Below are 13,511 nucleotides of genomic sequence, written 5' to 3'. Positions count from 1 at the left end.
TAGAGGGAGGACAAAGCCAGCTGAGATGCTGACCTCAGGTCTTTTTGCCTGTCAGTTGCCAGCATCAGGTCGTTACGGACTGCAGGAGAAACTTTTCCACCTACTGCATCTGTTAAATAATATATCACTATTCAGTTTTGATTTTCAACACTCTTTCTTGTCATTTTAATTACAGGAGGTTCTGCAGGTCTAAGCAGCAGCGTCCCTCCTAGCCATCGGTCCCCCGGTCGGCCCCGGGCATCCAGCAGCGGGGATGGCCGTGTCATAGAGAACGGGATCATCGGCAGCAGAAGTAGTGCCAGGCTGACGGGTGTGATGGCTGATCACTGGGAGCAGGCCTTCAGTGACCCAGGAGAGTCTCACTACATAGAGTGAGTATCTACCTGTTGTTCACAAATCTGTTAAAGGCATAGTTCAGTATTTTGTAAAATACGCTTATCTTGCAGAGAGGTAGATGAGAAGATATCACTCTTGTATCTGTTTGCGAAATATGAAGCTGGAGCCAGAAGATGGTTAGCTTAGCTTAGCATAAAGACTGTAAACAGGGGGAAACATCTAGCCTGGCTCTGTCTGAAGGTAAAACCTACCAGCACCTCTAAAGATCACTGATTTAACACATTATATCTTGTTTGATTAATCCTTACAAATACTGAAGTGTAAAACCAACAAGTTGTGGTTTTGCTGTCACTGGTTCCAGCAAAGTCTGTTTTCCCCACCGATTTGGAATTCCCCTTACCTTAGCCTGAGCACAAATGTATCTCAGTATTAACAATATTACACTAATAAACTATTTGAGGTATTTTGACACAAGAACACAACCCCCCGTAAACGGCAGCTTGACTTTGTTTTTTTGTTTTTTTGCAAATTAAAAACAAAGATATAGCATGCTATGTATTGAGCTTTAGAGGTGCCGGTAGTCAGATTCTGTTACCTTTGGATTAAGCCAGGCTAGCTGTTTTAAGTGTTTATGCTAAGCTAAGCTAACTGTTTCCTGGCTCCAGCTTTATATTTAAAAGACAAGTGTTAACGAGTGGTATCGATCTTCTCATCTAACTCCCGGCAAGAAAGTGAATATGTGTATTTCCCAAAATGTCGAACTATTCCTTTAAACATGCTCTGAATACAGTAGAGCTGCTATGCAAAGTTGACATGACTATCAATGGCAGGCATGTCTGTGTCATATTATATCAAATACTGTTGTGTTTCTGAAGAGGGAGGCTTTTCTTTTGCTTTACCCCTTTGTCTCTCCAAGTCGCAACCCAAAGAGGACCAGCTGGCAGAGTCCTCGAGCTGCAAGCAGGGAGACCGTCTACAAAAATGAATGTGAGCCTCTTTGTTTGTTTGTTTCTTTCATCTTCTCTCTCTCTCTCTCTCTCTCTCTGGATGTAATTATTGAAATACCGGTGACACATTTAATGTTGAACAGCCTAAATGAAGCTACATATTTGTCAAGAACGGAAGTAACAGACACAGCCAGCTTGTTAGAGTCAAATGAGATGGAATGAGCTTTTAGCTGAACAGAGACATGTAAGTGATTAATGCCTAAAGCTCGGAGCTGCTGGCAAAGAGCCAGAGTGACTGCTGCGGCTGGCAGGGTCGAGACATGGATGGCATGTGACTGGCAATTTAATTTCATAATTTGGTCACATGATTAAGGACATATTCTAGTTTTTGACATCTGTCTGACATGGCTGATTGCAAACTGTAAGAAACCCATCTGTTATAGTGCTATGATTCCAGCTTGTCTCAGTAAAGTGCAGTACACTTCTCTCACCAGCAGAAGGTGATATAATCTCCATTATGGCCAGAATTACCTGCATGTGAAAGAATTACTGTAAAATCTGGTACAAGTGGAATCCAAACGGACACTGTCATAATGTGTTTAAATGATTGCTGCTCCACGTTACAAACATTGAGGTAAAATAAGAGGTAAAAGCGGAGGAAAAAGAGTAAACTGTACTGGGTCAGTCTAATGGATTATGTGACTGATTTTAAGGAGGTAGTCTGTAATGGTTTGCGTGCGTGTCTATTTATTTATGGGTATTTTTTGTTAAAAGCCATCTGGCGATTGATTTTTTGACCATCTCTCTCCCTTTTCCCTCACGCCTAAAACCTGTCAGTTCTAACCATTTAGTCGTATAAACACACAGGACTGAAATTGTCACTCCTCTCTTTCTCTGATATCACTCTGGTGTTTGTTTTTTAAATCCTTGCTGCCTTGAAGACTTTTACAACTTTTCCTCTGAGGTAAGCATCATCATTATCTCATCCTCTCTCTCTGTCTCTGTATATTTCTGTGACTACCAGGGTTCACAGACCTGCCTGGGGAGCTCAGGGGTTTCCCCGTGCACACACACTTGACCAAGGGTTCCAGAGGGTTTGGTTTCAATATTGTCGGGGGCAGCAGGCCAAGAGAGTTCCTCCAGGTCTACAGTGTGACTGCAAGTGGACCCTCAGCACTCAAGACAGGTAAAAATACAATAAACCAGGGATGATTACTGCATGAGAAAGCTAGCTGAAATGTATAGCTAAAAAAGATATGTGAGATGATATCAACTGAAGAGAGGAGGGGACACATTCTCAGACACAAACACAATACTTACTGGTATATTATTAATAATAGTACAACACTTGCCATAGCTGCAGACTGAGAGCTGTAACTACGGTTGCTGAAATCTTGCAAAACAAAAAATATTTTTATCAGTGGTGTGTTTTATCTCTCTAGTTCTAGGATTATACCTCTGGAATTTTCTGATCTCCCACAACAAGTGTATATCACAATCTGTTCTTTGTCCTCAGGGCTAGCACACCATAATCAAGCTATCATAACACACGCATATGCAGCGGTGCACATCCACTTAACAGACACACACACTCGCACACAAATGCCCATACAGGCAGATGTCTCTGCAGGGACTGATGTAGTTCATATTTGTTAATAGGCTGGTTTAGAGGGATTAGTTGGTTGGATTAGTCACACAAAACACTCAGACAGTGTTTCATTTGCACTACACTTATCTTCACACTCAAGCATATGAAAATGGTTGAAGCAGTAATAAAAAGTAATACATAAAAACAGATTGTCAAAGTAACCACAAAGGTACAAGGTGTGTAATTTTGCTGCAGATGATTAAAAGTGCCAAGTATTATATTAAATGTGTCATAATGATAGCTCTATCCATGTGCTTTCTTTTGTGCTTTCTTAGCGGACATCCTGGTGTACATCAATGATGTTTGTGTGTTGGGAGTGTCTCACAAAGAGGTGGTAGAGATGCTCAAGTCGGTGCCTGTTGGCCACAGTGTGGATGTAGAGGTTAGAAGAGGGTATCCCATGCTCTACAACCATGACGGTTGTCCCAAGCAGCCCCCGCCAAGGCTACTGGACAGCGGGGAACCCATATTACCACCCACCACCACCCAGCCTCAGCCTCTGCACCAAATACCTCGCCTCCCAACACCCACTCCCCAGACCCAGCACTTTAACTTTAATGGCGTCCACAGTGACGGGAGCTACATGGAACCAGGGGTGACTCTAGACGCTAATGGAAACGCCACAGCTTTCGCTACCAGACAGCCGTCCTCATACAGACGCTCCAGTTTGAGCAACACTGCCTCTTCCTCCCCCATGCTTCCTCCTCGTTCCCTAAGAAGTTTAGCCAGGCTGCAGTCATTCGACCCAACGCTTGCCAGCCAGAGTGACAGTGAAGTTGTTTCTGCCATTGGTTCACACAGGTAACACCTACACGTGCGGCACAAAGGAGGTTCCTGCAGAGATTGTTGTTGTTGAGAATTTGTATTGCCCTTTTTAAAGTGTTTAGTTAAAACAATTAGCAGTTGATTTCAATGATTTTGAATAGTATTGTTTTTGAGTATAATTTGAAGTTCACCTATTCAAATTCAGTTTTTCCAAATAAGACTGATCTCTCTGAGGTCATGTGTAGGAAATGAGTTCTGAGATTCAAATGAGACACAATGAGAAATTAAATTTAACTCATTAATAATTGAAGGATTCTGGTTGTTGTAGCATTTTACTAGTTACCTTTTTGTTCAAATAATGAGGGAAATGCATCTTGTAGAGTTATACTCTACAGGTTGCAGTGGCAGGTCAGACAGTACCAGTAGGTTCTAATAACAAGTTCACCCATTTATTTAACATTTCTAGAGCTGCAACGATAAGTCAGTTAAGTAATTAGTTGATCGAAAAAAATGTATTCAGCAACTTTTTTGACAATCGATTAATCGTCAAATGTTAGATGGTCCCAGCTTCTCAAATGTGAGGATTTGGTGTGGGGTTTTTTTTTTTCTCGTATGATAGTCAATTAAATGTCTTTGGGTTTTGGTTGGACAAAACATGCGATTTCAGTCACTTTGGACTTTAGGAAATTGTGATTTCACCATTTTGTGACATTTTATAGTCTAAACAATTAATCAAGAAAGTAACTGGCTGATATATTGATTATGAAAATAATCGTTAGTTGCAGCCCTGAACATTTCAGTACGAGAATATGCATCAAAGCAAAGACTTACTGGAATTATTATTGATTTTGACTACCCATTTTTTTTTTCATCAGGGCATCAATGATCCGTAATCACAACAATAACTCCCTCTCAACACCCCCTCATCCTTTGCGTCACGGCACATCCAAGTCGTCTGAGAGTGACCTGTCTACCTGCACCCTGTCGGGGTCCCAGCTGCCCCTGCCTCAATCACCGAGGAGGCCCATGTCCTCCCCCGGCGGCCCCCACAGCGCTCATTCCCACCTCTTCAGACCGCAGACCTCCCACCTCAGACCTCCTCCCACTCCTGACAGCCCCCACCACCGCGGCTTCAACGGTTTCCATGGCAACACTAGCCCCACTGCGAGTCCCAGCAGTGTGTCCTCTCCTGGGGCGATGAGTATGGGCAGTGGAGGAGAGCTGGTGCCAGTGGCCTTGGCCCAGACTGAAGGAGACCGAGGACTTGGCTTCAGCCTGACGGCTGGCGGTCCAGGAGGCAGGATGACTATAGTGAAAAGAGTTTGGGACAGGAAGCAGTGCAACTCCCTGCAGCCAGGGGATGCTATTGTCAAAATCAACGGAGCAGATGTCCAGAGTCTTAACTTTGCACAGGTAGTGAAGGACCAAATGGGAAGGAAGTCAGGAAAGTAATGTGAACTAACACAGTTCATAGTTGATGGGTTAAAACAGTGGTCCTGACATTTTTTGCTCAATACCAAGCAATGTCTGCTTGCCACCTCTTGAGTTGTAATCAATTCAATTGAAGGGTGATTTCCCCTTCTCAGGCAGTTCATTTGAATAACTTTTAGGGGCCTGAAGAGATAAAACTACACAGTATTTCACAAAAATACAAAAATTAGAGAAAAGTCTAAAAAATAATCAGAATTTTGAGTAAAAGAATTTAGCTTTTTCTTATTTCCTTCACAGGAATTCATCTCCCTGCCCCCAGGTTGGGAAACACTGGGTTAAAACATACTTAGTCACCAGTGTGGTGCTTTAATTCAGTTGGAGAGATTACCACTGCCTTGAAGGGTGTCACAATATCATTATGTGTGTTGACAGGTACAAACAGTTCTTCTGGAACACACCAAACTGGCAGAAGTCATCTTGTTGGTTTACAGAGGAGGTAAATGATTCACATTCGTTTTAGAATCAGTGATTTTAGTAACTGACAAACAAGTATTCACTGTGGCTAAATTCATCTCTCAGTTATTTTCTTTCTCATTATCAGGCATCTATCATTCAGCCGTCTCCCTTGGTTCCATTCGGAGACTCCCTCCACCTCTACTCCGGCCCCCTCCTCCACCTGTTGGTTCAGACAACTCCTCTGTGCTCCCAGAAGCACTGCCTATGCCCCGTACTTCCATTAGCGCCCCTCCTTCCCCAGCCCTGATGCCCTCCTCGCTGATCCAGAGCACCAGTTTCTTGGAGTCAATTCCAGTGACGCTGACCATGGAACCCAAAGACTGGATCAACACGGGCCTGGAGGACGAGGCGGGCGGTGACACAGCGCCTGATTCAGGTCTGGAGAGGCAGGGTGGTGAACGAACTCGGCCGCTCCGAGGGTTTGATGTGGAGCTGAGGAGAAAGCCAGGAGAGGGCTTTGGGTTCGTCATTGCCTCTCAGGATGTGGAGAATGGCAAAGGTGAGAAGCAACTACATAGTGACAAATCATATTGTGCAACATGTGTATCAAGTTAAATGCTTTAAATATAGCATATGTTTTGGTTTTTAAAACCTTCATCTAATGATCTGAAGTAGAACTGGATGGGCATTATGCAGCATTAGATGAACTTTTCTGGCCCAATAGAACTGTTTGGTTACCTGCCCAAGGAAACAGGTTTCATTTGGATGCCCTTGTGGACAGACGCATTAGGTAATTACAGATTAAAAAGTGGTCACCATGGCCACATGCCACCGGATGAGTCATGATGCATCATCAACCCTTTTACTTGTAAAGTGGGTTTTTTTTCCAGGTTGGTGTTTTATTTGCATTGTTGAAGGAAATCAGTTTTGGCATCCACTATTGTCACTGACTAGTGTGCATGGAGTGTGCTTTTGGCTAGCTAGCAGAGATTTTCACAGCAAATAATGCAGAAATAATTACTAAAGTGTATATTTTCTGTCTATATTCATGAAAAGCTAAATGAAAATGCACTGCCCATGAGATGTGGGTGTTGCTTTGGTGCCCACAACAAACAATTTCAGTTTCTTTTTAAGAACAATCTTATGGCAAAAATTTAGAAACCAACTACACAAAGTTGTAGATCACTCTAGATCTCACCATTTCGACTTCTCAACGCTGTCATATCATCATATCAGGTTGATCACTGTACTTCAATAAGTTGCCTGGATGACCAAAACCAATAAAAAACAACATCAGCATCATATTGCATGCGGGTACACCTACAGACAGCTCACGTATTAATGTAGAGCTTTTCACCTCTGGAGGACCTTTTCTGGTTTTTATAGGATCTTGCAAAGCCACATATCTCACTTTACACACACAAACACACACACATTTATGCCTTTGTTCCTGCACCCATAGGCTTACATTTTCTTTGCATGTGGTAGTGTGTGATTTGCCTGCACCTCCATGTGCTCCTGAGGGATATGCTGATTTTGGGATGTTGCTGTTTTTGGGATCAATATTCAGAATCTCATGTGTACAACACCCGATCTGACATGTTAAAGGAATAGTTATGCTTATTCACTTATTTGCCAAAAAGTAGATGAGACGATCAGTACCACTCTCAAGATGTACAAATGAAGCTAGAGCCAGCAGCCGATTAGCTTAGCTTAGCAGAAAGACTGGAGACAGGGGGAAACAGCTAGCCTCGCTCTGTCCAAAGGTAACAAATCCCTCTACCAGAAAGCTAACTAATGAGCACGTTATATATTGTTATATATTGTTTAATCTGTACAAAAACCAAAGTGTAAAAATTGGTGCCTGTCAACCTCACGGTGCTGACAAGACCCCAGGAAGTCACTGCTCCCGGCAAAAAAATAGTCCAGCACATAAAAACTATGTGTCATTTTAACACTTTTTGTATTGATTAAACAAACAAGATATAATGTGTTAAGCAGTGTGGTTTATAGGTGCTAGTCAACGGATTTTGTTGCCTTAGGACAGAGCCAAGCTAGCTGTTTCCCCCTGTTTTTCCCCTCTGTTTCCATATGCAAACTAAGCTAGCATACAGATATGGGAGTGGAATCTTCTCATCTAACTCCCAGCATAAAGCAAATAAGGTCAACCAATTCTTTTAAAACGTTTACAGGTTATTCACAGGATTTATATGTAGCCGTGCTCTTTTTAATTCAATTTGTCAGCTCGAGTGTTTCCAGCAAAATGCCCTTTTGTTAAATGTATCATATCTCTGGTATCTTGCTCTGTGTTTCTCTATCCGCTCCAATCTGACAGGATATTGAGGCTTGTTTATGTTCTGTCTGGGAAGTGAACAGATCCTGCCCTTATTAGCTTTTAGTGTAGTGTATATGAATAGCAGTTTAAGTGCAGCATCCCTATGATGTATTACCCATTCTCCCCTTCCTATGTCTTGTATTGGCTGCCCTCTGTTCCAGTTTGATGCAGTCCAATTTGCTTTATGGCCCTAGCGAACACACATTTATGTTTTCATGGTGAGATTAAGGTTGTAGGTGCACCTGTCTTTGCAGGAGAGACCCCCGTCCCTCCCCAAACCTCCATCTCCACTGTGTCCTCATTCGCCCCTTTTGCCCCTCATGCACAGAAAGAAGTCTGTCTCTCCATATCTGCCTTTATCCTCTATCATTTCCTCTCTCTCTTTCTCTTTCTCTTTCTCTTTCTCTCCCTCTCTCTCTCTCTCTCTCTCTCTCTCTCTCTCTCTCTCTCTCTCTCTCTCTCTCTCTGACACTCACACACTCACACACACACACACACACACACACACACACACCCACACCCCCCCCTTTACTCTGCAGTAAAAGCGTCCAGTCTGGTTTTTCAAAAGATTAAAAATCTCCCTCTCTCTTTCTCTTTATCTCTCCCTCCCTCCGCCTCCCACCTACCTCCCGCTCTCTCCATTGCTCTCTGAATGCTCAATAGAAATGCTACACTCAACATTTCCCTTCGCAGAGGAACAACAGAGGAGACAGCAAACCTGTGTTTTAGCTCCTGTTGACCATTACATATGAATCTCAACACCTCCGAGCTGCCTGACACGGAATTTAGGATTTTTTTTGTTTTGTTTTTCTGCACATGCTAATCAAAGAGCCATGCTGGAGAGACTACAGTCTGCTTTGAAAACTGTGAAGGACTCTAAACGTAATTATCCGCTCCACTTCTCGTTTCATGTTTACTAAGAAAATGGGAGGGTACTGGTTTGGTGCAGTGTTTCACATTAAGCTTGAGCATGAGCTAGATGGTATAATTCTGTGTTGCACACTAAAGTTTGCTCAGTCAGATGTGTTCACTTTGGCAGTATGAAAGTTAGATCCACAGGCTCACGTATTCTAGATGTCAGATAGTTGAACAAACTGATGCTGTGATCGATATGTATTATGGTTATTTTTTTTTACAGTTATACTGGATGATGATTGCAGCAAAGACAACAGATGAAAGGGAATTTAAAATATTTTAAACCCAGCCAGTCTTAAAGCAGCACACAACATGATTTGGTGATGTGGTAATGCATGCATGGGCTGCACATGGGGATTTTACGATGGCAGGGAGGAGGGGGGCTGCTACCACTCCTGAGCGGTGATCAGTGCAGCGCATCAGAGGCTGCCTGACTGCTGGGCATACCGCAGTGGGATTACTCTGGACAGGAGAACATGGAGAGCCAGAGGAAAAGACACTAATATAAAGCAGTCCATTTGGATGCTTCTGTGTGTAGTTTAAGAGTGTGTGTGTGTGTGTGTGTGGCTGAGTACATCTGTCTCAATCCCTCTGCGTATGAGTCACTGTGTATGTGTGTGTGGTTTTGTACGTGTGTGTGTATCTGTGTGTGCACAGTGATGCTTTGCGTGTGAGTGAGCATGGCTGTTGCATGTGTGTTCATGTGTTCACGACTGTTGATGTTGGACTGATGTATTATGCATGATAAGAAGACTATTTGCAAAGCTGCCTTGGCTTTGATTTGACCTGATTGCCGTTTCTGCCTGGGTCACCCAGATTAGGCCCAGATTGGAGATGTGTCTCTGGACTGTGAATTATAGGCTATACCTTTTTTAACGGGACCATCATTCCAATGTGACATACACTTCATCTCATAGTCCTAGCCCCCACAATAACAATTTTAATCTGTTAACAATCATGTCATGGCGCTCTATAGGACAATTTGCTATTTTTATCCTGGAGGGTTATAGACTGACTATGTACCTCAGATGAGTCTCAAATGTTTATGCTGCCTGATGGGTTACATAAGATTACTGAGAAGACTCTAGAGGGGCCAGCTGTCACCAAAGCACAGTGTACCCTCAAAGAGGGGTCAGAGAGAGAGAGTAATTGGGAGTTTACTAAGATACAGAAAGAGGAACGAAAGATAGAATTAGAAGTCTAAGCAGACAGAGATAGACCGTCCAGCTAAAAACTGTAAGAAGCTTTTAAGTTGGTGCAGGAGATTAATGGAAGCAAATTTATTTTTAGGCTGCTTGATACTTCACATCAACCTCAGACATTGACCAGAGTTAAGCTTAATTGTGAGTGATGTCCTCGTACAGAAGATAAGACAAATTGAGTTCATGATACATTAAGCTAGTTGTCCCTCCTCACATTGTACCTGCACTTCAATTCAGAGGTCAGTTGAATCTAACAAAAAGACATGAACACTTGCACATCATCTGTGACCCCAGCTACACTCTGCTGTGAATAATCGCTTTCAAGGAGTGATTATGTGTTGTGTTTAAGCAGTGTAGGGGCTCGGAGAAGACGGCAAGCGTTTTCCCACACAGAGGAGACATTTTGTGGTACCAGCAGAAAGAAGTAAATACTGCTGTGTGTTTTTATGTGTGTTTTGTATGCTTGCGGCATACTAATGCAGACAGACTGCAAGTTTGTGGATCTTAGAAGAGCTGCTGAGCATAAGAATCACTGACGCTGTATAAACCGAAGTGTAAATATCTAAAGCCTGTTGTTATGTGCAGTATAACAGATTCAGGACAGGAAAATATTTGCTGGAAAGCTTGTGTTCCATGACAGTTTGTTCTTGAGGAGAAAGACAAATCATTGAACAGCAAAAAACAGTTCCCGGTGTGTCAGCGGATGGAGAGATAGGTTGATAGATGAGAAGATGAAGGAGAAGAGGAGAGTGTTTCAAGGAGACAGTGGGGGAGGTGTAAAGGAAGGCTTCTATGGGAAGTAATTTATAAAGTAAATCCTGCCAAAAACGATCCAAAGCTTAATTAGAGCTTGCTTTAGGAATTCTGGCAAACTCACTGGTGAAATAAATCTTCCTGCTTTTAAATGCATCTACATTTGACCCCACTTATTACTCACTACCTTCAGCTAAAGGAAAGTTTTTTTGGGCTTGATGGAGTTATGTGTTCCAACCGCAACTTTACTTGAGTTTGAACTACTCAACAAGTAATTTAAGGTAGTAGTAACTGTTTGATGTTTATCTGTCCTCTCTTCAGCTGCTTCACTTCTCCCTCACCGGTTTGTGACAGTCCGTCGAGGCAGCCCAGCGGCCAAGAGTGGCCAGATCCGGCCTGGAGATCGATTAGAGGCAGTAGAGGGACGCTCCGTAGTGACTCTGCCTCATCGGGAGCTTGCTCAGATCCTTCGTCGAGCGGGAAATACTCTACGCCTCACCATTGTCCCCCGTCCCAGCACCTGTAAGCATAGACATAGGCATCCAGGAAACATACACACAAATATATAGCCTGGCTCTTAATTCATAACTTCAATCATCATCTTTTTCAGATAATTCAAGCCTTTCAGAAACCACTGAGTATGACCCCGGTCACAGAAGCAGAAAGGGTCAGAGGTCGCGTCCAAAGGTGAAGGCAGCACCATAATTAATAATGTGTGGACTTTGCTGTAGCTCATCTTATTCACTGCCAGTGTAATATATTTTCTGCAGTGATGATTATCAGTCCCCTTTCTTACCCTCTCTGCACTTGTTTTTCCAGCGTGACTCCAGGTATTACAGTGTAGACCTGGATCGTGGCCATTCAGGCTTCGGCTTCAGCCTCCGAGGGGGCAGTGAGTACAACATGGGCCTCTACGTCCTGGGACTGATGGAGGGGGGGCCGGCCTCACGGAGCCAAAAAATGCAGGTGTGTATTTTTCCTTTCTGCATTTCACTCTATACATATACTACTCTTTATACTCTTTTACTGTAGTGTATTTATATCTGAATTATCCTCTGTATTTGAGTGTATCATCTTGTTATAATTGTTATTTGCACTGCTGTATGTAAGCATGTGCAGTTGTACAACTGGCAACTAACACTCAAAAACTCAGCTAACCTGCTTCATCAGGCCTGTGTGGATGTGGTTTGATCCGATTTGATTGACTAAGTAACTTTGCAGCATAAGCGAACAATCCCACATCACATTTTAATTCAAATGTTGCCAAGTTCTGATTGGTGTACCATTATTGACATTAAATTTTGTATATTCATTCACGGTGGCCAGAGAATGAATCCTACTGACTTTGATGATACCCTCACTTTTGCTCTTGTACCACCAAGGGGTTGACATTTGGGGTTTTGAGTGAAATGTCCTGTCAACTATTAGATGGATTGTCATTCAATTTGGTACAGGCATCCATGTTCCCCTCCAGATGCATTGTAATAACTTTGGTGACTTTGGTGACTTTGGTCCCTTAATATTTACAGTTTGTGACATCATCAGGTCAAATTTTCAATTTGTTCAGTATGTTGGTTTATAACCAAAAATCGGCAAAACTAATGGCATTCCCATTATCCTCAGCTCTACTTTGTGTTTTGTGCTAATTATCTAATGTTAGCATGCTAAAAGATGGTGAAGTTATATCTGCTAAACATCAACATGTCAGCATTGTAATTGTGAACATGTTGCCATGCTGGCATTAGTATTTAGTAGAACCTCACAGAGCTGCTAGCATTGCTGTAGACAAGTCTTTTTTTGCATTTAATCCACATCAAGTAATGAAAGTAAGTAATCACAATACACTTTTTCACAGAACACATTTTGGCATGTAGGAAAGGCACTGAGTATCTTAAGTCTCTGGATGTTGTGGGACTGTCTTGGCTGACACGTCTCTGCAACATCGCGTGGCGGTCTGGGACAGTGCCTCTGGACTGGCAGACCGGGGTGGTGGTCCCTCTGTATAAGAAGGGGGACCGGAGGGTGTGTTCCAATCACAGAGGGATCACACTTCTCAGCCTCCCCGGTAAGGTCTATTCCAGGGTACTGGAGAGGAGAATTCGTCCGATAGTCGAACCTCGGATTCAGGAGGAGCAGAGTGGTTTTCGTCCCGGTCGTGGAACACTGGACCAGCTCTATACTCTCCATCGGGTGCTCGAGGGTTCATGGGAGTTTGCCCAACCAGTCCACATGTGCTTTGTGGATCTGGAGAAGGCATTCGACCGTGTGCCCCGGGCGCTTTGTGGGGAGTGCTCTGGGAGTATGGGGTCCGGGGCCCTTTGCTAAGGGCTGTCCGGTCCCTGTATAACCGGAGCAGGAGCTGTGTTCGCATTGCCGGCAGTAAGTCAGACCTGTTCCCGGTGCATGTTGGACTCCGCCAGGGCTGCCCTTTGTCACCGGTTCTGTTCATAATTTATATGGACAGAATTTCTAGGCGCAGTCAGGGGCCGGAGGGTGTCCGGTTTGGGAACCACAGGATCTCATCTCTGCTGTTTGCAGATGATGTCGTTCTGATGGCTTCTTCAAACCAGGACCTGCAGCATGCACTGGGACGGTTTGCAGCCGAGTGTGAAGCAGCTGGGATGAGAATCAGCTCTTCCAAATCTGAGGCCATGGTTCTTGACCGGAAAAAGGTGGTTTGCTCTCTTCGCGTGGGTGGGGAGTCCTTGCCCCAAGTGGAGGAG

At 43.5% G+C, this 13,511-nt stretch overlaps 1 protein-coding gene across 3 annotated transcripts in view; it reads left to right on the top strand.

Moving 5' to 3' along the window:
• LOC122882952 (membrane-associated guanylate kinase, WW and PDZ domain-containing protein 2-like) overlaps positions 1-13,511 on the top strand; it is a 36,836-nt gene that overhangs the window by 21,050 nt on the left and 2,275 nt on the right. For 2 of the 3 annotated variants that reach the window (XM_044210947.1, XM_044210946.1), the window contains exons 6-15: positions 176-371; positions 1,253-1,323; positions 2,308-2,469; positions 3,207-3,732; positions 4,572-5,109; positions 5,560-5,623; positions 5,729-6,142; positions 11,110-11,310; positions 11,399-11,475; positions 11,608-11,754. In XM_044210947.1, coding sequence (XP_044066882.1) covers positions 176-371; positions 1,253-1,323; positions 2,308-2,469; positions 3,207-3,732; positions 4,572-5,109; positions 5,560-5,623; positions 5,729-6,142; positions 11,110-11,310; positions 11,399-11,475; positions 11,608-11,754 — 2,396 coding nt within the window. Of the gene's footprint in view, positions 1-175; positions 372-1,252; positions 1,324-2,307; positions 2,470-3,206; positions 3,733-4,571; positions 5,110-5,559; positions 5,624-5,728; positions 6,143-8,581; positions 8,797-11,109; positions 11,311-11,398; positions 11,476-11,607; positions 11,755-13,511 lie in introns of those variants that run through there. The other variant, XM_044210948.1, reaches the window with a different exon arrangement.

The sequence above is a fragment of the Siniperca chuatsi genome, linkage group LG10 (assembly GCF_020085105.1).
Source record: "Siniperca chuatsi isolate FFG_IHB_CAS linkage group LG10, ASM2008510v1, whole genome shotgun sequence".
NCBI lineage: Eukaryota > Metazoa > Chordata > Actinopteri > Centrarchiformes > Sinipercidae > Siniperca > Siniperca chuatsi.
Note: the sequence above shows the minus strand (reverse complement) of the source record. Positions and strands in the feature narration are given on the sequence as shown.